We start from the raw sequence: 26,274 nt of genomic DNA, 5'->3' as shown, positions 1-26,274 counted from the left end.
GGCTATTTCCGCCGGCGCAGCTTAGACCCAGAAAGAAGGGGAGGGAAGAGAGGCGGGGTCTGCTGCGAAGAGAGTGGGCCGGACCGCCGGGAGTGGCTAGGGGACTCACCCGTTTGCCCACGGACCCCAGACGGAGATCCCGGAGGTGATGCCAGTGAGTGCAGGTGTCCAGCTCGCTTAGGCGTGCAGGAGAAGCGCATGTGACCTTGTGAAAGCGTGAGTGACTCCCATTTTTACCCCCCCCCCAAACCTTGGGGGACCTTGGAGTTCGTAGACTAGTCCCCTGTTTTTGCTAATGAGGAAAATGAGACCCAGAGAAATGACCCCAAATCCTGCGCTCTTGGCACCGCCCCACTGTCAGAGGCGGAGTGGAACCTACTCCCACCCTTTGCCTAAGAGCTGTGGCTTTTGGGGCTGAGAGCGACGTGCGAGGTGCCGTACGACACCCACCCCCTCCGACCCAGTCATTAACCCAGGAGGGTGTTGGATTTTATAAATTTTCAGAGGCAAGAATGACTGGGTTTTTGCAGCATTCGTTCCAGTCTAGCTATTTCGTGTAAATTAGGGAGAAAAAAAAATTGTAAAACCCTCAACTTTCTTGTTTCCTGACATACATAATAAACCTTCACCTTTAAACTTTCAGTTACTCAAGTTTATTATTATTCCTTAAAAACAGAGGGAAAGAATAGGCTCTGAAAGAAATATTTAAGTACCGCAGGGAACAGGTAAAAGTTGTATGCACTATGTGAAGAGCACCCCCGCCCCCAAGGTAATGATACAGAGAAGTAACAACTTAGTGTTTAAGTGTTACTCTTACTGTAGATGTGTAATAGTTACTTTATATTTTTATAGCTGATTATAATAGTTCACTGGTCCCAAGAACCACTTTTTTATGGTACTGCTTTAAAAGAATGGGAGGGAATAAACATTTATTTAGAATGCTAAGCCTCATTTATCATCCCAACAACCTTGTGAGATACATACTGTTGTTATCCTCTTTTGACAGTTGAGGAAACTGAGGCAAATGGATTAAACACTGCAGGTTCGAGATAGGATTCGAATTAGTATTTTTTTTTTTTTTTTTTTTTTTTTGGTCTTTCTGATTCAAGAGGCCTAGGACTCTACCCTTAGAACTAAGACTACCTGACGTAGGAAATGAACCATTTGAGCAATACCCCAAAGGTATTTGGTGGGGGAGGGTTCCTTGTAGATTGTTTGCTGCTTCTCACAGCTTGGAACCTGAAATTTGAACTTTGATTCTTAAAGGCTCGAAAGTCAGGTTTTTTGTTTTGTTTTGTTTTGTTTTTTGAGGGAGGGGCGGTGTTTTGTTTTTGAGGAAATCCCCAGTGGAAGCTTCCACTGAACCTCCTTTTTCTTCGATTTGGAGTTGAATATTGCAAAAGTACATAATGCAAGAGCTCTTTTTAACTGGACATAGATGAACATGTTAGACTTTATTTTCTTTCTTTTTTAAAATAAAGGCAGTTGGTAAATGGGAAAAAGAAGACCGTTTTGGAGTCAGAGTATAGGTAAATCATTTCTTTGAGCCTCAGTTTCCTCTTAATACAGTCAGCTTTATATACAGTCAACTCAGTTTGCAGGAGAATCTCAAAACCACAGCTGAATTACTTCTAATTTCTGATGAGAGGCTCTTAATCCTTGAATTTTAAGGCAACTAAAGCCCAAATCTTTCTACAGAAATTTCTTTTACTTGAGCCTTGTCATTGTTAAAAGTGATAAATCACTGATGCATAATTGTATTTAAAATGCTAGTCTTTGGAAGTTGTAGCCCAATTTATCTATATTTGTTTTATTAATGAACTGGGAAGTCTTAGATGTAGACCAAAATTACTGGCCTTTGTATAAAATGTGATTACCTGCCACAAAGAGGATAGTAGTTTTCTGGAAGCATTAAAAAACTTATTAGTACCTGAACAAATTATCTGATCCTTTTTTTTTTTTTTTTTTTTTTTTTTGGCAACCAAAGATATATTTTGCCTTCTGAAATAATGGGCATGTTGATTTAAGAAAATCAGGTGTATGAAATCTAAATTTACAAAGATATAAATGAAGGTTTAGTCAATTCATATTACAAATGCATATATTCTAAATAGGCAGCTTCTCCAGGATATTTAAAATAGGATTTGATATATTTATAATGGTAGGCGGTACAGTAGACAGAATAGCAGGCCTGAAGTTAGGAAGACTACAGTTTAAGTCTGCCTTAGATATTTACTAGCTGTGTGACTCTGAGACAGTCACCTAACCCTTTTTGTCTGTTTTCTCACCTGTAAAATGAGCTGGAGAAGGAAATGGCAAATGCTTTGAGTATCTTTGCCAAGAAAAACCGAAATTGGGTCATGAAGAGTCAGACACAACTGAAATATTTGAAGTAGGATATTTGCTTATGAAAAAAAATCAAAATCGCTACAATTCAGCAATAGAAAACATCAATTGCATAAAGTATACTGTATATTTAAATAAAGGAAATTGTTTTGTATCTCATTTTACTTTAATTATCTCATTTTTCAAAAAAAATGGGGACATCAAAAATGTCTTACCTTCCCTGAATTCTTTGGCAGAGTGAGGTAGAGGTGGGGGAAAGAATAAGCATTCCATAGGTATGCAACATTACATATAATGTCATATTTTTGGGTTTTTTGTTGTTGATTTTCTTAATTGTCACTTCTTTTTCTTTAGTTTTTTTAAAAATTATTTTATAAGAGAGAGTTCCCTGGCAAGAAAGAATAAAAGGGGAAATTTAGTCAATGTAATGTTGTGCTACAGTTTCCTTTTATTGTTCTGGCTCAGTTTCCCTTAATTGTTCTGCCTCAGTCCTCCTGTTTGAAATCCCCTTTCCTGTTCATTAGGACTGAGATAATTAAGGCTGTGGAGATCTGAAAACTCTGGCATTCCAAGAGTCATAAAACTCCAGATGTTCTATCTTAGATACCTAATTGGCTTCCTTTACCTCTATCTCTCCAGATTTCCTATCTTTAGCTGACTATCTCCTTTACTCCCAATTTATAAGAATTTATGATCCTACCCCACCACCCCCCCAACCTGTTAGATTCAGATTGATGGTCCCTTCCTGGAAATTCCCACTCATCAGTGTTGGAACTCCATCCCTTACCTTTGTCTCCTCTGATCACTAGAACCCTATAAAAATCACTGGAATCTCACATTCCATGCTGAATTCTTTGAGAGGAAAGTCCAGTTCAGCCTTGGGAGCAAAAGGAATTCTGCTCTGCTTCCAGACAATCTCTCCCTCTCAGAAATTCAAATAAAATATTAAAAACTCTCTCATCTCTATCTTGCCTCAGTTTCTCTAGCATTACAGTAAAAAATATCAGCAAAATTTACTTAAAGAAAAAAAAATATTACTACCAATGCTAACATTGCATAACAACATTTCAATACATTTAATTGATAATGTGTCAATGCCTTTCATTCAGACATGAAGAATTCCTGATTTGTGGAAGGTACCTGACCAGAAATCATGGATTGTTTAACAGCTGTAGCAGGAGCCAAAGAACACTCTGTTCTTGGGGAACAGCAAAATAAGGCACTTACTCTTGATTATTGGCAACAAAAATGGGAGATGCACAATATTGGATTTCATCAAGAACATGGAAATAAGTAAGAAACACATTCTTTTATCTAACAAAGAAATGCTAGCCTTGTTATTGTTATTATCATTATCATTAGATTCATATTGCACAGACCCAGGATAGTTTTGCTTATGTAGAAGAGGCAATAAACTTTTGTTGCTTTAAAATGCATACTCTTTTTGCTTAAAAGAAAAAGCATACATCACAACTACAAATACTCTTTGGCTCTTTATTTGCCATACCTTTGTATTGTTATCACCTTAATTCTTATTCTTATTGTGTCTTACCTGGACTATTGTAATGGTCTTCCTTACTTTCAATCTCTTCCATCTCTGTCTATTTTCAAAAGATCAAATACATCAATTTACCTCTGTTAGCAGCTTATCTAAAAGCATAGAATGATAAATTAAATGTTCAAATGTTTTGCTGAAATCTATGTAAAGTAGATCTACAGCATTTCATTGATCTTACGACTAGGACACAACCCATTTAAAAAAAAAAAGGAAGGAAGGAAGAAAGAAAGGAAAAAAAATTAATCTAGCATGATTACTTTAGAATTTTAGATTTAGGGTTAGAAGGGATACTAGACTCTATATTTAAACAAATAACAGATCCTCAGGGTTTCTTAATCTTTATATTAGAGAGTAAGTCATTCCAGAAATAATTTCTAATAGAAGCCTTTATTATTTTATATTAGCACCTACCAAAAAAGTAGCTGCAGGAGGTCTATGTATCACTAAACAAGGGGTATATTAATTATCTACTCTGTACCAAAAACTATGGCAGGTACAAAGGATACAAAAAAATTTTTTTTAAATGAAGCAATCTCTTTTCTCTCAAGGAACATATATTACACCAAGGGAAATAATTACTTATTTCTTTGATCATGTATAAATATATGTGTGCAAATATGGATATATAAACAAAAATATATAAAATAAGTCAAAATAAATACAAGGTAATAAGAAGGAAGAGGTCTAGCATCAGAATTTGTATAGAAGGTGTTAGGCTGCAAAAAATGAGGACTTCTCAGAGGCAGAAGTGAGAATAAGCAAACGCATTCTTTGTATAGAAGATTGTTCACACAAAAGCATAGAGATAGGAAGAGGGAATATTGTGTAAATGACAGTGATCAGCCAATTGACTGGCCACAGAGAGTTGTATGGGAAGTCAAACAGGAGTCAAGCTGTGAAGACTTCTAAAAGCCCAATAGAGGGATTTATTTTATATATTTTATCTTAGAGACAAGAATCGTGAGTTTTGGTTTTTTGGGTTTTTTGAGTAAGGGAGTAACATTTAAATCTGTGTATAAGGAAAATCATTTTAGCAATTATGCAGAAGATGAATTTAATATATAAGAACCTTGAAAAAGTGAGGTTAGTAGATTATTATTCTAAGAAAGAAAAATATATAGATCATAGACTTAGAGTAGCAGGTACCTTAAAGACTAGTCCAGTCATTTCATTTCAGAAATAAGGAAAGCAAAGTGGAAAAGGTGTACTGGGATCATATAGCTTGTAAAAGTATAAAGTGAAATTTGAACCCAGGCCTTTCTGCCTCTTGAATTCACTGCCCTGCTCACTTTCCATATCGCTTCTTATGATTAGGGCCTGAACTAAGGTACAAGGAGGAACAATAAATGTGGCAATTGCTTGGATAAGAGAGGTAAGAGAAAGTGAGAAATTGAGGAAAGTACTAAGGTTAAAAATCTTAAAGACTGGCAAAATGATGATATCCTTAACAGACATGGAGAATTCATTGAATATGAATGAGATGTCTCTGGAATATCCAATTTAAAAGGCCAAGTAGGTAGTTGGTCTTACACAAGAGAGCTCAGAAAGATTCTTAAACTAGGTATCTAAATCTATGCCATCTACATGGAAGTAATCATTCAATCCATGCGAATTGGTAATGTTAATCAATAAACATTTATTAGGAATCTACTAGGTCCCAGATGCTGAAACATTGGGCATAAAAGAAGTCTAAAACAGTCTCTGTCTTCAAGGAGCTTACACTCTAACTAGGGAGATAACCCAAAAACAAATACAAAAAAGCAGTCTATCTATAGAATAAATTGAAAATAATTAATAAAAGGAAGGCACTAGAATTATATATATATATATATTTTATAATATTATCCCTTGTATTCATTTTTCCAAATTACCCCCCCTCCCTCTATTCCCTCCCCCCGACGACAGGCAATACCATACATTTTACATGTGTTACAATATAGTCTAAGTACAATACATGTGTGTGAATATCATTTTCTTGTTGCACAATAAACATTAGAATCCGAAGGTACATGCAACCTGGGCAGACAGATATTAGTGCTAACAATTTACATTCCCCTCCCAGTGTTTCTTCTCTGGGTGTAGCTACCTCTGTCCATCATTGATCAACTGGAAGTGAGTTGGATCTTCTTTATGTTGAAGATTTCCACTTCCATCAGAATACATCCTCATACAGTATTGTTGTTGAAGTGTACAGTGATCTTCTGGTTCTGCTCATTTCACTCAGCATCAGTTGATTTAAGTCTCTCCAACCCTCTCTGTATTCCTCCTGCTGGTCATTTCTTACCGAGCAATAATATTCCATAACTTTCATATACCACAATTTACCCAACCATTCTCCAACTGATGGACATCCATTCATCTTCCAGTTTCTAGCTACAACAAAAAGAGCAGGCACTAGAATTAAAAGAAGGCTCCCTATAAAAGGTGGAATATTAGTTGGTATTTGAAGCCAGGGAGTTTGGGGGTCAGAGCAAAGCAAAAACAGTGTTTTACATATGGGGGCAGGCAAAGAAAATTCCCTGAGCCAAGAGATAGAATGTCTTATTCTTGGAATAGACAGAAGGTCAGTATTATTAGTTTAAAGAATATGTGTTGGGGAATAAGGTTTCCTACCAGAAAGGTAGGAAGATATTAGATTAAAAGGGTTTTGAATGACAAACAAAACATTTGTATTTGCTTCTAGGGGCAGTAGGAAGCGATTGGAATTGATTGAGGATAGGTGACATGATCAGACTTGCATTTTAGGAAAATCATGTATTTTCCTTCCCTTTCTTCCACTGTACCATCATATGGTGTATAAAACAGTTCTGAGAGATTGAGAAGGATATGGACTGATTTAGAGATTAGATTATCAGTGATAGTTTCTCTGCAGTCTTTCAAAATATTTACCAAGTATTTCTTAAAATCTTAGTACACATATTTTGGGAATCTACTGTCTTAGCAACATAGGAAATTCAACTGAACAGGAACAAATATCAGACAATTAAATTGCAGTAATAAATAAGAGTTATAAGCATTCGCTTTTCCATTTCTTTTATTTCTAAGATCTGTAGTGTTTTCCCTGCTCCAGTGAAGAGATGATTTTTGAGAATAAATGTGACTGGAAAATGAGTCAAAACACGAGCTGTTCAAAAGTAGAACTGAGGGAGTTTCTTTGACTGGTTTTCACTCTTCCATCTTAGTAGAACATCTCAGAGCTTGCACTTCACTGATAAATCCTTCAGAATCCTTCAAGTTACCTTCAAATCATAGTGAGATACCAGATTTTAGCAAGCTTCATTTCTTTTTAATTCAAAAACAGAATTGTGGAATTTGTGTTTGTTTTGTTATTATTTTAAATTTTGCTAATAAAGAAATAAAAAGAGTACATTATTGAAGCAATATTGGTCCTTTGCTGTTGTAATGAATTCTTTTTAAAAAAATGTTAATATGTTTTGTTCATTTCCTCTCCCTCCCAGGTTATTAAGAAAATACATGAATACATTTCTTAATGGCAGAAATGGGCTCAAGGTATTTTTCCCTCTTTGTGGAAAAGCAGTTGAAATGAAATGGTAGGAACAGATAAATACTAGTAATTTTTTCTTTTTGGGATAATATAATGGATTTTTCAAACAATTTTTAAATGACACATGGAAGAAATGTATATGGGTTATACCTAATTTTAAAAATTTCCTTAAGATTATTAGAATTCTTTGATACAGAGAAATTTTTTTCCTCAAGAGGTAACATGAAATTATCTTCTTAGACTAAAAGGAGAGATGATTGCTGTAGCTTGTAGCACAGAATTTTTGTAACTAACTTATTGACCAAAAAAAATGTTTTGAATTCAGGAGGAAAGACAAGAGTCATGGGGGTAGGGGCAGCTTGGGAGGGTAGAAAGAAAACTGGATTTGGAGCTAGAATGGCTGGATATGAATTTGCCACTTTCTTCCATAGTGACCTTATCCTCTTCATACCTCAATTACTTGCTTTAAAATGAATAAGTTTGGCTGGATCACCACTTAGATTTCTTCTCACTCTAGATCAGTTATCCTAAAGTGCTTCATGTCTTATGAAGGGATAATACTACAAATCAATAATACAAATTCTTAGATTTAATTTTAGCAGGTTTTACATAGATCCAACCATAGTGTTATAATAGTGTGTATTTATGAGATAGCTGACTCGGGTTAAAGTCAAGACTAAACATGAGATAGAGTAGATCTGAGGCTCTACTTAGAATTTAATTTCATTGCTTTGTCTTTACTTTAACTATGCTGAGTTAACTAGAAGACAGAAACTCATTGAAAGTTATATGCAAGAACTAGAAGATCATTATACAAGCAACAAAAAGATTATATGATGATCAATTCTGATGGCTCTCTTCAACAAGGAGATGATTCAAACCAGTTCCAATTGTTCAGTAATGAAGAGAGCCATCAGAGAGAAGACTGTGGGAACTGAGTGTGGAGCACAACATAGCATCTTCACTTTTTTTGTTGCTGGTTGCTTGCATTTTGTTTTCTTTCTCAGGTTTTTTTTTTCCTTTTTTACCTAATTTTTCTTTTAAAAAGTTATATGCAAAGATATTAATTCTTGAAGGCCAGAACAAATTAAATCTATGACAATACAATACTAAGATATACATATCGAGAAAAATGCCTATATATGAATATGAGTATGGAATTTTTTATTTACCTGACTTAAAACCATTAGTATGTCTGTATTTCTTTCTATTAAAGAGAGAAGGCTCACCATCTATGTGTTGTTTATTGTTACAGAGATGGTCACAACAGATACTTAGTTTCTACATAAGCATGTTGGATTGAGATCTTGTAAATAATTGAAAAAATATTTTATAAGATGTATATTTGTCTAAGACAAGCATAAAGAGTTTCTAATAAAAATGGTTTGAAGTTTGAAACAATTTACTTCAACTCTAGACATTAAATAAATCAGTGGATGTTTTAAGACTTAACGTGAATAATTCCCTTCCATCTTGAAGGGTAAGTAAATTTAGTTTTTCAGCATTTTCATGGCATATGTGGGTTGTTAAATGCATGCAAGGAACCATTGTGTTCAATGTTGACATTTGTCATTCACAAAACCTGATGAATCTGAACATATGGACCTATGAGAGAAGGTAGATTTCAATTCATTGTCATCTAAAATCAGATTTGGAGTTCTAATATAAATTTTGAAGAAATTATATTGAAGAATGTTGTTCTACATTTGTAGAAGGAATTTAGTTTATCTTGTATTTTCTCTCTACCATAGATTCACTGATATGATAAAATTCCAAACAAAACAATTAGAGAATAAATACTAACAATGCTGTTTTCTTTGTACAGGTTTTCTGACCTGGGTCACAGTGTAATTGGAGTAGAAATCAGTGAACTGGCTATACGGGAATTTTTTACCGAGCAGAATTTGTCTTATTCAGAAGAATCAGTTGAAGGAATTTCAGAAGCCAAAGTATTTAAGGTTTGTTTTACTTTACTTACTCTCTAAAAAATTTATACAATTTAAGTATTTCCCAAAGGCCAAGTTATTTATGAATGGTAAGAATTAAAGAAAACACAGTTTTGAAACTTTCCTGGCCATTATATAAACATACTTGTAGATTTTTGACTCAAGAATCTCAGGGCTTCTCAGTATTTATCACTCATCAAAAATAAGTTTTGTTAGGAAGAAATCTTGCAACTTTTCTAGGCCCAGTCCACTGATGACCATTAAACTTTACTGAGCAGTATGTAATTAGTGATAGGGGCATAGCATAGATATGTAAAATCTATAGTTAGAGGAGGGAGAAATCACTGGAGTCTTGGGTAGTCAAAAAAGGCCTCACAGAATAGGTGGAACTTAAGCTGTACCTTGAAAAGTTGGTTGTTATTATTTGTCCTTCATTCTGGAAGAGGACTGTGACATCTGGAAGGTGATACCATAACACGCAAGTGAGTTGAATTTAAGTGAGGGAGAGCTGTATAGGTCACCAGCCTCATTTTTCTCTCCAGAGCCATCTGGGTTCAGTGGCCAGATATAGATCAAGACAATTGGAGATAGCCCCAGATGCCTTTTTAAGCTAAGGTTTTTAACAAGTGTCAATTTGACTGAGGCAACACCCATTCAATAATGAAGGCTAGGTAAGCATTGAAGCAAAAAATGGCTTCTTTTACCTACTAAAAAAATCTGGAAAGTTGGTAGATTTCAGACAGACGAGGTAGAAGTAATGGCCCAAAGATGAAAGTAGTTACTAGAACAATATAACAGATGATCCTAAAACTAAAAGTTCCTATACAGGGAGGACTCCATCTTGGAAGAAAGGGGATTGTATTGTGTAAATAAAAGCAAACTTTCTATTTGTTAAATTTGGTCTCTAGTAAGAGTGTCTTTAGATAGCTAAGAGGAAATATAGTACTTTGAAAAGAGAATTAGATTCAGGACCTGAAGAGATCTGAGTTCAAATTCTATCCCTGATACTCATTTTATGGCAATGGCAAAGTAGTTTACATTTCTTAAACTCATTTTCCTCCATTTGCAAGATGGAAGTAATCATATCTATATAACTTAGGCCCACAAGTTTGTTGTAAGGTCAATAATAATAATAATTAATACTTATATAAAGCTTATTATGTGTCAGGCACTATGCAAAGTGCTTTCTTATCTCATTTCATCCTCACAACAATCTTGTGAGATAGGCGTTATTATTATCCCCGTTGTACAGATGAGAAAACTGAAATAAACAATGCAAATGATATGCATGCAGTGCTATGCGAATCTTAAAACAAATATAAGGATTAATGTTTACATATCCAATATTTGGTAGAAGGAAAGTATTAGGGAAAATTCTCTTACATCAGTTTTTCAATGAAAGACTTCAGAAAAATCTCAACGTTTCAGATTCTTGGTGAATAGTTTTACCTTTTCTTTATTTTATTTTTTTTAATAGTTTTTATTTACCAGATATATGCATAGGTAATTTTATAACATTGACAGTTGCCAAACCTTTTGTTCTAATTTTTCCCCTCCTTCCCCCCCCCACCATGGCAGGTTGACCAATACATGTTAAATATGTTAAAGTATAAATTAAATACAATATATATATATATATATTTTATATATATATAGTATATATTATATTATATATAATATTTATATAACATATAAATATATGTTGTTTTGCTATACAAAAAGAATTGGACTTTGAAATAGTATACAATTAGCCTGTGAAGGAAATCAAAAATGCAGGCAGACAAAAACAGAGGGACTGGGAATTCTATGTAGTGGTTCATAGTCATCTCCTAGAGTTCTTTTGCTGGGTGTAGCTGGTTTAGTTCATTACTGCTCTATTGGAACTGATTTGCTTCATCTCATTGTTGAAGATGGCCTCATCCATCAGAATTAATCATCATATAGTATTGTTGTTGAAGTATAAAATGATCTCCTGGTCCTACTCAGTTCACTCAGCATCAGTTCATGTAAGTCTCTCCAGGCCTTTCTGAAATCATCCTGTTGGTCATTTCTTACAGAACAATAATATTCCATAATATTCATATACCACAATTTATTCAGCCATTCTCCACTTGATGGGCATCCACTCAGTTTCCAATTTCTGGCCACTACAAAGAGGGCTGCCACAAACATTCTTGCACATACAGGTCCATTTCCCTTTCCTGTATTTTTAACAGAATCAGAGTACTAGCAAAGAAAGCAATTATCCCTAGAATTGTAGAAGTACTGAAATGAATGCCATAATCTGTCTAAACTGATGTGTATCTGTGAACTAATCTTTAATACACCCAGGATGAATGTCTTTTATGTTTAAAATGAGGAGCTATTAAAGCATATTTACCATAAAACTGCATTGTAGAGTGTTTTATCCTTTATCCTTCTTTTTCTGCTCACCTATTTTCTGGACTTTCACCTTTTTTTCTATGATTGCTTACAAAATATTTTTATTTCTGAATTTATGTTGTTTCAGAGTTCATCAGGGAATATCACTTTATATTGCTGCAATATTTTTGACCTTCCTAGGTAAGAATAAATTATATATCTAAAATCACATACTTCGCAAGAAGATTTGTAGGGTCCTTTCATCTGGGCTAAATAATTTGCTATAATACATTCAGAAGATCAATTTTATTTTTAATTTTATGTGGTTAATTTTTTCACTATAGTTACAGATGTCTTCATTATACCGAATTAATGACTTTGACCTTGACTTCTTATTTGGAAAAAGAAATTAAAAAATTTTTTAATTAATTTTATAATTATAACATTTTTTGACAGTACATATGCATAGGAAATTTTTTTTACAACATTATCCCTTGTACTCCCTTTTATTCTGAATTTCCCCCTCCCCCTTCCCTCCATCCCCTCCCTTAGATTGGCAGGCATTCCCATACATATTAAATATGTTATAGTATATCCTAGATACAATATATATGTGCAGAACCGAATTTTGTTGTTGTTGTTGTTGCAAAGGAAGAATTGGATTCAGAGGGTAAAAACAACCTAGGAAGAAAAACAAAAAATGCAAACAGTTTACACTCATTTCCCAGTGTTCCTTCTCTGGGTGTAGCTGATTCTGTCCATCATTGATCAATTGGAACTAGATTAGATCTTCTCTATGTTGAACATATCCACTTTGGAAAAAGAAATTATCATGAACCTGAGCTGTAATCTTTTCTACCTAATCCCTGGATTTATAACCAAAGTTGAACTAATTGATGAAGAAGGGGAAGAGAGCTTTCTCTTATCCCCAACTTCCATGTAGAGTCCTAAATTATAGTCATTTGGGAAAAAGGAGCAGAACTTTCCTTCAGCAGGATTCCTTCTTTACTTTCCCCAAATCATGAGAACCCTTATAGTGGTGATACTTCATTACTCCTTTAAAAATAAAAAAGAGCCAAATAACAATTTCCTTGCTTATTCACTTACTAATTAGTTTTGCACAATCCTTTTAATATGGGGTAGAGATAGTTTGGGAAGACTCAGAATACCATAAACTCTATCATGAAATCACAGCATTCACCTCAAGGGGGAAACATAAAAAGACAAAAAGAAGCTAATCTTTCTGGACTTATTTCCATGTGGCACCCTGTTCTACTTACCCTTTGGGGGATGAGATGGATTTTATTTATGATTTTACCTATGTATTGAATTAATGGTATAGAATTGCCCTCAACTAATAGAAGCAAACTTCTTTGTAACTTAAGAGACTTTTCCTATTCATTAAAGGTTAATTTTTATTTATTTATTTTTACTTATAGAGCCAATGTTGGCAGATTTGACAGAATTTGGGATAGAGGAGCCTTAGTTGCTATTAATCCAGGTGATCGAGAATGGTTAGTATTTTGGATTGCTTTTGAAAAATGTACTCTCAGATTTTTTTTAAAGCAACATGCTTTATAGCTTTATAATTTATGGAAAAAGTAGAATCATCTTGACTTTATTAGTTTTCAAAAATCCTTTGATGCATCTTTAGTAGTTTCATTTTTATTATTATTACCTTATTAGGAAAAAACATAAACATGACAAACTATATAATTAAGAGTGCAATTATATAAGATTTTGTTTAATATCTATACCTATTTATAATTATTACAGTAAACAAAGATACAATTCTTTGATAATAATTAAACCTTAATTTGAAATAGTATGTATATCAAGAAGTTTAATTTTTCATGATTTAGTAGGATTTGTTGCCATATTTCAGCTTACTGAGCTAAAAGGTATTCTCTGAGTACACATATGTAATTTAATTAAAATTATTTTTATTTTCCACTTTACCTTATCATAATACCCAGCATATAATAAGTGCTTAATAACTTATTGTTGATTGATTTCAATACTATGTGTATATGAGATTTATCACTATTTACGTGAGAAAATGAACCTCCAACTAAATAAACTATATAAAATATCTTTCTTGGAGGAAAATTGACAACAGATTTGAAAAATTTTAGGGGAAACTACTTTATATTTGTAGGGAAGTGAGAATATTATAAACATATAACAGTTGTATTTTCAAATTGAGCAACTAGGAAAGGATTTTTTTTAAAGTTGTTTCCTTGTTTTCTAACTCAGTCTTCCTTTCTCTGTTTTGCCGTTTTTTTAATTCTCATGACCATATCATCAAGTGCCCTTTAAAAATTTTTTTTGCCTTATTTATTTATTTATTTGTTCATTAAATATGAAATAGAAAAAAATCATCATGCAAAATGAGAGAATTCAAAATATGAAAGAATAAATTTCCATTTTAAGAAAGCCTATATAATAAATACTATACATTATATTCAGAACTGTCCATTTTTCTTCTTTATAAAGGTTTTCTTTTGTTCTCTACAGTTTTTTGCTTTGTTTTTGTTGTTATTTTTGTTTTTTGTTATTTTTCCCTTTCCTTACCCTGTTTTCTCTCAAGAAGGCTGTAGTTAAATAGAGATATATTTATATATATTCATATATGTATGTACGCTATATATGCCACATACATATATATGCATGTATATCTACATAGATATATATGCATACATGCATAGAAATATATAATCATATGCATAAATATTCATATACATCTATGTAAAGTTGTACTGTTTTTGTTTGTCTTCTATTTTTCTGAAAGTAAATAACATTATGCTTCTTAGGTCCAAGTCTTTCCCTATTTTTCTAAATCCAGCAACTCATTTCTTATACCTCAGCAATATTCCAACCTTTTACTATCTACTCATTTCAAATAGTCTAAAATAATATCAATTGATATGCCTGTCATATTGTGTAGTTTCTCTGTTTTTCTCTTTTGATTGAATCCATTTTAACTTTAACTTTATGATCAATGATTACTATCTCTGCTTTTCTTTTCTAATAAATTGTACTTCTGATCATTATTGTTTTCTTTTTTCTTTTTTTTATAATTTTCATAAATATTCTATCTCACGGTGAACTATCAATTCCAAGTGGCCCCTACTATTTCCCCAGACATTGTCATGTAATGTAATTAGTGAATCTGTAAGAGGGTAATCTGATATTTTTTAAAAAATAAAATTTACAGAGGATTTCTTTTGTAAAGTGAAGAATATTTTTATATGACAAGTGGAATTACTTCTCAATGGTGCTTCTCACACCCAGTGTCTCTTTTGAAACTTTGTTTTTTAAAAGCAAAGCATTTCTCCATTTATTCTTCCATCCATTCATTTTGACCTATTTATATGCTGCCCATAGCTTCAAAATGCTTGGCAAAGAAAATATTTCATTTCACTGGGCCTCCTCTTAGATGGATTATACTTATTCCTTAAAATTATTGACTCAAATACCAGTAGGAAATAGAGGGAACCTTTGGTTTCACCCAAAAGAAAACATATTGCATTAGCAAAATCCTCTTTTCTAAAATGATGGAGCAGCATTTATAGTCAGGGCCAAAACCAGTAAGATGGGCACTTAACAGCTGTGAAAGTTGCTGAGAAGAGAAAATGAAGAAAATTGGGCACAACCATTCTCCTCTAGGAAGAAATCATATTTTAACATTTGAAGGATTATTTTGTAGTTGATTCTGAAGAAACTGGAGAATGACTTGATGCTGTAAACTTGACAGAATTAACCATTACATGTTTCCAAAGACACAGCTGCTCTTTCTCCTCTTGCCACTGACCCAAAGGATTTGAAAACCTTAGAGACTAAATAAAGGAAACCCCAAAAGACCAACCTAGAATATAACAAAAATATCACAAATAAATTAGAAGAATGTGGTTTATTACCTATCAGGTTTATAGATAGGAGAAGAATTTATGAATAAATAAGAGAGTGAGCATTGTAAGATATAAAATGGATAATTTTTATTGCATTAAATTAAAAAGGTTTTGTCCAAATAAATACAATATAGCCAAGATTAGAAGGAAAGCAGAAATTTTGGAAATGTTATAGATATTTTCTCAGACAAAATTTTCAAATATATAGAGAACTTTGTCGTATTTATAAGAGTATAAGTTATTCCTCAGTTGATAAATGGTCCAAGGTTATAAGCAAGTAGTTTTTCAATAAAGAAATCAAAGATAAATGCATGTATACATATATGTGTATTCGCACACACCCCATATATATATTCAAGTGAAAAAATGCTCTAAATCATTATTGATTAGAGAAATGCAAATTAAAACAACTTTGAAGTATCATCTCACAACTATCAAATTGACTAAAATGAAAGAAGGGGAAAATGACAAATATTGGGGGATATGAGAAAATTGGGACATTAATATATTGTTGGTAGAATTGTGAAGACATAAAACCATTTTGGAGAGCAATCTACAATTATGCCCAAAGAATTATAAAACTGATCCACTGATACCAGTACTAGGCCCATTTCCCAAAATGAGGAAAAAAGGGAAAGGAACCAATATGTTATAAAATATTTATAGCAGCTCTTCTTGTAGTGGCAAAGAATTGGAAATTGAGGGGATGCTCATCAATTGGGGAATGGTAAACAAGCTGTGGTATATGATTGTGATGGAATACTGTGCTGTAAGAAATGATGAGCAGGTTAATTTTAGGAAAACAAGGAAAAGATTTGCATAAAATATTCAAGAGTAAAATGTGTAGAATGGAGAGAATATGGTGCACAGTAACAATAATATTGTTTAGGAAAAACTGAACAACAAAGGTATTCTGAATATTATAAGTATTTAAATCAACTGGCCGCCTCTAGTGTGAGGGAGGAGGAAAGAATGGAGATAGTTTGAAACTCAAAATTTTAAAAAGAAAATTTTAATTTAATTTTAAAAATAGTTTAAGGGACATTCCCTTCTTGTAGGCTCTCTTTAAATCTTCAAAGAATATTTTTAAAATGACAGAGACCAATAGTTTGCCTAATGCATTCTACTGGTATGCACTCTCCATTTGTTGAATATCAGGTAACAGGTTTAATATTATAAAATAGTACAGAAATGCTCTCATGGAAACTTTTTTTCATCATTTTTGATCATGATAAAAAGTTGCAGAATATGTTTGTCTTCTTGTTGGGTTAATTACCTCTAGCATCTCTTCTTTTCTCTTTTCCCTCTGGCTTTGCCTTAAGAGTAGTCTTTCACTCATAACCACACAGACTGTGTGAATTCCTTGCCTCCACTCTTTTTACTCTCCCAACCATCTATTATTACCCAGGTTTATCTTCCTGCTGATACTCCTCTACTCCAAACTCTTATGTGTTTCTCTGTTGTCTAGCAAGTAAAATTCATACTTGTTTGTCAGAATCAGATACTATCCATTCTTTGGATTCAACTCATTTCACTATCTTCTACTGAATTTTTTTCTCATTTTTTTTCAAGCTCAAAATATTATTTATTTCAAATTTAACAAACATGAATATTTCAATGTGCTACAAAAGAGGACCTTATATAAAACCATTTAAGTTTATGTGAATATTAAATTTAATTTTGTAGTATCAAAATTGCCTTTTAAAACATTTACTTATGAATGTAAGTAGTATACATTTTAAATCCTATGCATTTAATACCTTTTTTCAATAAATATTCATTTTCAATAACAATAATTAAAAAAATTCTACCTTATTAAGACAGTGCATTGAAATAAGCTTTTTTATTTCTGTTTGTTGCAATATGATAAATTATATTTTAACAATTTCTTTCTGGTAATGTTATTTATTGTCCATGGTTTAATTTAGAGCAATTATGAAGCACAGAAATAAATGAATAGTAGATGCTGCCCCACTGGAGACCACACTGGCAAGTTCCAGTTAGGCAATGCAGATCCTGCCTCCCTACCTCTCTTCCTTGTTTCTCTTCTCTTCTCCTTCCCCTTTCTCCTAAACTTTCCCTCTTTATTCTCTCTTCTCTTCCTCCTTCTCTCTCTTTCCTTGATCCCTTCTGGTGCTTGTTGTCTTGGGGTTTATAGGCTAGATTTCCTTCATAAGGACCATGCCTTAAACAAAATCACTCTGGCCAACTATAGGTCCCAGTCCAAGCCTGACTTGCTCATTGTTTGGACCTGGAAAGCTGAGTGAGTTTAAATAGCATTTATTTCTGTTTTGGCCAAAAATCCTAAGGATCTTTCCCTCCCAGATTCATTCCCCACTGCCCTCCCAAAAGAGGACATTCTTTGCCTCATTTCTTTTTTTTTTCCTTCAGTAGTATTTTATTTTTCTAATTACATGTAAAGATACTTTAAATGACTGATTTTTGTAAGATATTGAGCTCCAAATTTTTTCTCTCCCTTGTTTACATTCTTCCTCCCGAAAACAACAAGCAGTATGATAGAGATTGTATATGTACAGTCATTTTAAACATATTTCCATACTAGTCATGTTGTAAAAGAAAAATCAGAACAAAAGGGGAAAAATCATGAGAAAGAAAAAGCAAATTTAAAAAAAAACACTCGAAAATAATATTCTTTGATATGCTCACAGTTCTCTCTCTAGTGGCAGACGGCATTTTCCATCCCAAATCTATTGGAATTGTCTTGGATCACTAAGTCCATCATAGTTGATCATCAATCACATAAGCTTTCTGTTATTGTGTCCAATGTTCAGATTCTGCTGACTTCACTTAGCATGAGTTCATTTCTTACCTACCTTAATCACTGAATGGATATTGCCTCAGTTAAACTGAGACTTGGAATAGACCTTAACTTAAAAAGGTGAAGGTCTCCCACTACATATCTGGAGCCATCTCCACTCATCCTGAGTTGTATCTTCCCACTGGTCCCATTTGGTTCTAGAAGAAAGAGACTGGTGACTTTGCATACCTCTCCCTCACTTAAATCTAGCTGACTTTCAAGTCATGGCATTACCTTCAAGATGTCATGGTCCCTTTCAAGAATAAAAGACAAACAAGTTTGCCTAGTGTATTGCCTCTTGCTTCAGATATAGTATTACATAGGAACTTTGACCAAGTAATGGTCAACCATCTTTCAGAGACCCCACAGCCACAAGCTATCTCCTAATGGAGAAGTCGGGACATCAAGGTGCAGAATGAGCCCATTTATTTTGGATGGCCAGTGGAGGAATTCCTTTTGCTTGACTATGTATATTTTTCCTGAGGGTTTTCTTTATCTTTTCTTTTTTCTTTTTCAGTGGTAGTAGTGAGTGATAGAAGAGAGAAAAGATCAAATTTCATTTAAAAATACTGATAGGTGCTTAATAAATGGGTTGTTTTGTTTTGTTTTGTTTGGGTTGGATTTTTTTTTTTTTTTTTTTTTTTGCTGTGGCAATTGGGGTTAAGTGACTTGCCCAGGGTCCCACAGCTAGGAAATGTTGAGTGTCTGAGTGCATTTGAACTCAGGGCCTCCTGACTTCAGGGCTGGTGCTCTATCCACTTAGCTGCCCCTTTAATAAATGAATCAAATTAAATCCAATTAAATCTATTCTCTAGTACATTTCTATTTGGATATATGTGTGTATGGAAGTATTAGAATGTTTTCTACTATGACTCTGCTGTGACTAAAATAAGACCATTAAGTCTTATGCTCTGAATTTTATGATGCTGATCTGATTAGAAATACAAGCCCTCACATAATACATTGTTGGTGGAATGTTAGGTTCTTACTAAGTACTAATGAGATAATGATATATTAGGTTCTTACTAAGTGCTAAGTCAGTACTTGACAATTCTCTAGTTCCGGCCTTTACTGGGGAGGAGCTTGCATGCTTAGGAGGAGCAAGTTCATTGATTTAAGTAATTTTTCCCAGAAGCCCTTACATTATCCCACGCCCATTTTCTGGGAGGATAAAAGAGGGCAGCACTCCAGAGATTGGGAGTCTCTGCTCTAGACCAGACTTGAGGCAGCTCTCTACAGGAAGGGAAATCACTTCTCTGGACCAGAGTTAAAAGAATCTGTCCAAGAGATTTGAGTTGACACAGCAGATCTCCTCCCAGAGAGTGATCGGTAGCTTCTGGAGACAACCATTCTAGAGAACAATTTGGAACTGTGGCCACAGGGCTATCAAATTGTACATATCCTTTGATCCAGCAGTGTTTCTACTGGGCTTATATTCCAAAGAGATCATAAAAGAATACAAACATGTGCAAAAATATTTGTGGCAACTATTTTTATAGTGACAAGAAACTGGAAACTGAGTGGATGACCATTAGTTGGAGAATGGCTGAATAAGTTACAGTATACAAATATTATGGAATATTATTATTCTATAAGAAATGATCAGCAGAATGATTTCAGAGAGGCCTGGAGAGACTTACATGAATTGATGCTAAGTGAAGTGAGCAGACACAGGAGATCATTGTATAGAGCAACAGAAAGATTATATGATGATTAATTCTGATGGATGTATCTCTTTTCAACAGTGAGATGATTCAGGCCATTTCCAATGATCTTGATTCCATATGCACTCAGAAAGCAGACTGGAAACTGAGTGTAGATCACAATATAATATTTTCATTCTTTTTGTTGTTGTTTGCTTACATTTTGTTTTCTTTCTCAGGTTTTTTTCCTTTTTTGATCTGATTTTTCTTGTGCAGTATAATTTTGGAAATATGTATAGGAGAATTGTACATATTTAATATATATTAGATTACTTGTTGTCTAGGAGAGGGAGTGGAGGGAAGTGAGGGAAAGATTTGGAACATAAGGTTTTGCAAAGATAATGTTGAAAATTATCAGTGCATATATTTTAAAAATAAAAAGTTTTAATGAAAAAAAATTTTAATTAAAAAAAAATACAAACTCTCATTCTAATATGAAATATTGTCCCCTCACAAGTTTATCCTTTCTTGATAATAATGCCTTATATTGAAAATTTGGCAAGAATGTAAATCTTTTTACTTTGAGATGCTTTGAATAGAATTTCATTTTATAACTTTTTTTAATTTTCAGAAAGGACTTGTTAACTATGTTAAAATGAGGATTAAACCACTTTAATCAAATCTTGATCTCCCTATTCCCTAAATTCCTATAGCTCTTTATCTAGCATACTTTTCTTAGCACATATTTTTATCATTTAATTATATACCTTGTCTTCCTATCTTTATAAAACTATTTTGTATGATTTATTTTGGCTTTTACTTTACACAGAAAAGTTATACGTGCAAAAAATCCCTTTTGTTTTCTTTCTTAGCTATTCCAGATTAATGTTGTCGCTAATGGAAAAAGATTTTCAGTATCTCCTGGCTACTCTTTCATATGATCCAACTAAATATTCAGGTAAGTATTTTTTTAAACTACCATGTATAATAATAAGAAGAAGAAACTCATAAAATCAGTGTTAAAAAGTTTATAAATTAGTTCCTCACAACAAGCATGTGCAAATGTAATTATCCATTTTTAGAAATGAGAAAATTTAAAGCTCAAAAGAGAATTTTTGTGACTATAATTGCACATGTATAAAGGAAGTAGTAGATACAGATCTAGAAACCATACCTTTTTGGTTCTAGATTCTCTGGCCCCCCCCTTACAAATCTGTCATTCTTTTTAAAAAATGAGTTATAAAACTAAGAAAACTGTTTTTGCTACATTCATATTATTGGAATCCTTGATGCAAGTTAAAATAATTCTAGCTAAAAAAGCAAATAGATGCTTACGTGTAAGAATAACATAGAAGCTATAAAACTGCATACCTTTTGACTTATTAGTGCTACTACTGGGCCTATACTCCAAAGATATCAAAGAAGAAAAAAGACCTTTTTATTTATGGCAATTCTTTTTGTATTGGTAAAGAACTGAAAGCTGAGGGTATATTTACAAATTAGAAAATGGCTGGATAAATAAGTTATAGTATGTGAATGTGATGGAATACCATTATGTTGTAACAGAAGTTGAAGGAGATAGTTTCATAATGACCTGGGGGGACTTATATGAACAGATGCAGAATGAAATGAGCAGAAACAAAATAATTCATATAATAATAATACTATAAAGAACTTTGAAAGACTTGGTAACTTTGATCAACCACTACTCTAACAAATCATGATGAAACATCATCCACCTTCTCACAGAGTTATAATGGGCTCAAAATATCAATTAAAGCATATTTTCTTCAGTTTTTTCTTGTTCTTTTTTAAAAACCTGAGTCGTATGGGAATTTATTTTAATATTCTATACATATTCATAATGGGTTCTATTTTTCTTGGCCTTTTTGGATAGGACAGAAGGAGGGAGAAACTTAGCAACTCAACATAAAATTGAATTTTGAAAATTTTGAAAAAATAACATAATTTGTGTGAATATGTGAAATATTAAATAAGGCAAAGTATTTATTTTTCATTAGCTTATTATATTTTTTATTCAGTCTTAGCTCATACTAGAAAAGTGTCTTTGTAAGAAGAGATTTATAGTCCTGTATATTTACAGAAAAGAAAGCTTAAATGAGAAATTAGTTTGCCCCATGACAGGTACAACATATTTCTACATTCATGTTGTATTTTACTAGTGAAATTTTGTGTTTGCTCACTCCTATGAGGGTGGAAAAGATATGGAGTAGGAGTAATTAAAGAGGTGTACTAAGTAAGCAATGTTGTAACATTTTGCTCTATTCGACTTCTAGGCTCTTATGATTTGACCTTTTAATTTGCCTTGTAAGTTGAATTTGACAGTAATCCAAAATGGTTTTGGCTTATACTTCACTGCCCAAAGAATAAATTACCATCTTTTTTTTTTTAAAGTTTATAGAAGGATATTTATTTTTGTCCTTGTTTTATTTATCCTGTTTGGCCTGATTGAATTTTAAAGCTTCACTATGCACATGGCTAATCCAGTTCTCCAGAAAAGTGTATGTGTGATACATCATGTTTTTGATGTATGAGAAATTTCAAGTTTTTTTTTTTTAATTTTTATTTTATTTTATAATTATAACTTTTTTTTGACAGTACATATGCATGGGTAATTTTTTACAACATTATCCCTTGCACTTACTTCTATTCAGATTTTTTTCCCTTCCTCCCCCAACCCCCACCCCCAGATGGCAAGCAGTCTTGTACATGTTAAATATATTACAGTATATTCTAGATACAATATATGTGTGTAGAACCGAATTTCTTGTTGCACAGGAAGAATTGGATTCAGAAGGTAAAAATAACAGTTTACACTCATTTCCCATTGTTCCATTTCTGGATGTAGTTGATTCTGTCCATCATTAATCAATTGGAATTGGATTAGCTCTTCTCTATGTTGAAGATATCCACTTCCATCAACATACATCCTCGTACAGTATCATTGTTGAAGTGTATAATGATCTTCTAGTTCTGCTCGTTTCACTTAGCATCAATTGATGTAAGTCTCTCCAAGCCTCTCTGTATTTCTCCTGTTGGTCATTTCTTACAGAACAATAATATTCAATAACATTCATATACCATAATTTACCCAACCATTCTCCAATTGATGGACATCCATTCATCTTCCAGCTTCTAGCCACTATGAAAAGGGCTGCCACAAACAGAGAAATTTCAAGTTAATTATTAATTATGCTGTTGTTAGACATCCTTATGAAACAAGGCACATTTTTCTTTTCCAGTTTGAAAATCATATTGAAGAAAATTATCATAAAACAAGACTTATTGTCTATAAGTAATTATATTACTTGACTGGAAACAGATTCTATATATGTAAAGTTTATTACTACTGTGATTTTATAGGAATATAGAAGATAGCCCAGAGATGTTATACATGAGGGTAAGGAGTTATAGGTATATAGAGGAAGAAGTAGATAAGGAAATATTTTATTTCTAAGAAATTAAGAATAATTAATTTTTTATTTCTTATTGTAAGAATAACATAGAAGCTATAAAACTGCATACCTTTTGACCCATCAATGCTACTACTGGGCCTATACTCCAGAGAGAGCAAAGAAGAAAAAAGACCCTTTTATTTATGGCAACTTATATTATGTAATATTATAAGAAATATAAAAAAATTCTTATTTTATTCCTGTTCTGACTGTAGCTTCCCTATGCCCATGTTCCCTATCTTTACAAAATAGGAATGATAGGAAGAACTATGAATTCATTTCTAATGAAATTCTGATTTTGGAAGTAATAGATATGGAGATGAGAGCATCACTTTATTTCTTTGAGTAATCTTATTTGGATAGTTGGGTTTTGTGTATAATAAATAAAATGAGAAAAATAATTTGTTATTTTTAAGAATTGAAAGAATTCCATGTCTTTTCACTATACTTCTTTCATATATCTTTTTTTCAGGCCCACCATTTTATGTTTCTGACTGTGAAGTTAAACGTTTGTTTGGTGAGTTACCAAATTATGTTCATAGTCTTCTTAAAAAAAAAATTCCAACAATTAATTTTGTTATACTGTCAGTTTGCTGTCAGAATAATAACAGAATCATGTTAATTATTGCAGAATTTTATTATTCAGATACACTCTAATATGACTCTTACAATAAATATCCTGTGAGGTAACTATAACAGATTTTATCACCCCCACTTTATAGATAAGACAACTAAGTCTTAAGACAGTTGCTATTTGTAAAAGGTTGCACAGTTAGTAAGGGACAATACAGTCTTTCTCCAACTAGTTTATAATGCCTTTAAGAATTTAGACATGTGTGTGTATGTAATATTTCTAATATTTGTGGGTCATGAATGAATAAATGTATCATCTCTCATAATTATAAACTTCAGTCCTTTTTTTTCTTGTTCCAGGTTCAACATGTAATATTCAATGTCTTGAGAAAGTTGATGCTTTGGAAGAAAGACATAAAAAATGGGGAATTGATTACTTTATTGAGATTTTATATCTCTTTACAGAAAAATAAATAAAAATTAAAGCTGTATAAGATTTGATAATATATGTGAAATCTTACATGATCTTTTACCTCCTTCAGCTTTTAGAAGTAACTTTATGTCAAGAAAATGTAATCAACATCTTTGAAAGTTTTTTTTGAACTCTCATTATATACCACTTACAATATCTATTGGAATATGCATGTAACTTCAAGAAATTTGTAAAGGGGCTACTATTTTATTATGATTATGATGATTTCAAAGTTGAGATTAAGTATTTTAATTTGAGCAAAATTTAGAAATAAAAAATTACTCATGCCACCTTTTTGCATGCTCAATTCATGACCTCACAAAATCTAGTTCAAGATTCAAGCAGTTTTATATTTGAATACAGTTTATATCTTTATTGCTTATTATAAATTTTCCAATAAAAGTATCAGTACTTTTTAAAAAGTATTTTTCTAAGTGACTGACAGTGTTAACCTTTATTTTAAAATAGTAATATAGTCATCACCTATACAATGCCAATACTTTTTACCTTTTAAAAATTTCTTTAATGTATTAGAACATATTATATATAATGTATATATGTATATACACACAGAGGCATATATATGTAAGTGTGTATAGGTGCTTATATGTGTCTATGCATATATTTATATCTTGTTCCCATTTTATATAGTATAAAGGCAAGGGGAAGTGAAAAATTACTACGGCATAATATTGTATACCTTTGTCAGAAACAGTCATTGGCTAGAAAATGTCACAAAGATGTTACTTTGTTATAAAGAAAAGGTTCAATCAGGGAGAGGAGTGCAGTTTTCATTATGTTTAAAAAAAAAAAAAGGATAAAACTTTTTTGTAAAAAAAAGACATGTAGAAAAAGTATGTGACATGTAAATAGTGCTAAATTGGGCATAGAAAGAATAGGCAGCTACAATATGAAATAGAGAAAGCCACATTTTTTAAAATTATGGCTAAAAATATCCAATGACTCATAATCTATAGGTTTTTCATATCCAGGTTTCTAATACTGATTTTTCATTTAATTACATGGCAGTTTTTTGTTTTAATATTTAAATGTCTCACAGATTGGAATTTTAAAAGGGTTCTAGTATTCTGGTGTTTATTTTATTTTATTTATTTTTGCTGAGGCAATTGGGATTAAGTGATTTACTTGCCTAGGGTCACACAGCTAGGAGATGTTAAGTGTCTAAGTTCAAATTTGAACTCACGTTCTCTTGACCTATCTACTTGACTCTATCTACTGCGCCAACTAGCTGCCCTCTGGTGTTAATTTTAAGGAAAAAGTAGAAGCAATAAGCCTATACCATTTTAAAATACGAAATTAATTATACGAAAATACAAAATTATTATAAGAATGTAAGTGGCTCAAAATAATGGCAAATCATCATAATTAGGAAGTTGGGTATTATAGGGATAAGTTATTTTATTTTGTAGTGGTTCTTTAGATGACCACTTTCAGAAACATTTTAATGACATTTGCAGGATTATTAATTTTTCCATTGTGTAATATGATATCCTTATCTATTTCTTTTATTAAATTGTCAGACTAAAGGAATACAACTTTTCAAAAGCTACCAAAATGGAAATGTATTTCACACAAGTCTATTTTCAGAGCAAATAAATAATTTCAAAATATCCTAGGAATGCTTATTACATAATATAAACAGAT

General features: G+C 32.4%; 1 protein-coding gene across 1 annotated transcript; it reads left to right on the top strand.

Moving 5' to 3' along the window:
• Positions 1–13: 13 nt before the first annotated feature.
• On the top strand, positions 14–25,031 carry TPMT (thiopurine S-methyltransferase). The gene is made up of 9 exons (XM_074272460.1): positions 14–216; positions 3,456–3,639; positions 7,363–7,455; positions 9,235–9,367; positions 11,865–11,917; positions 13,156–13,230; positions 20,961–21,046; positions 24,037–24,081; positions 24,498–25,031. The coding sequence occupies exons 2-9, from the start codon at positions 3,500–3,502 to the stop codon at positions 24,608–24,610; spliced, it is 738 nt and encodes a 245-aa protein (XP_074128561.1). The 5' UTR covers positions 14–216; positions 3,456–3,499; the 3' UTR covers positions 24,611–25,031.
• The last annotated feature ends 1,243 nt before the right edge of the window (positions 25,032–26,274 follow it).

This window comes from Sminthopsis crassicaudata, chromosome 1 (assembly GCF_048593235.1).
Source record: "Sminthopsis crassicaudata isolate SCR6 chromosome 1, ASM4859323v1, whole genome shotgun sequence".
Classification (NCBI taxonomy): domain Eukaryota; kingdom Metazoa; phylum Chordata; class Mammalia; order Dasyuromorphia; family Dasyuridae; genus Sminthopsis; species Sminthopsis crassicaudata.
The sequence above is the reverse complement of the archived record's forward strand: the minus strand, read 5'-3'. Positions and strand labels throughout refer to the sequence as shown.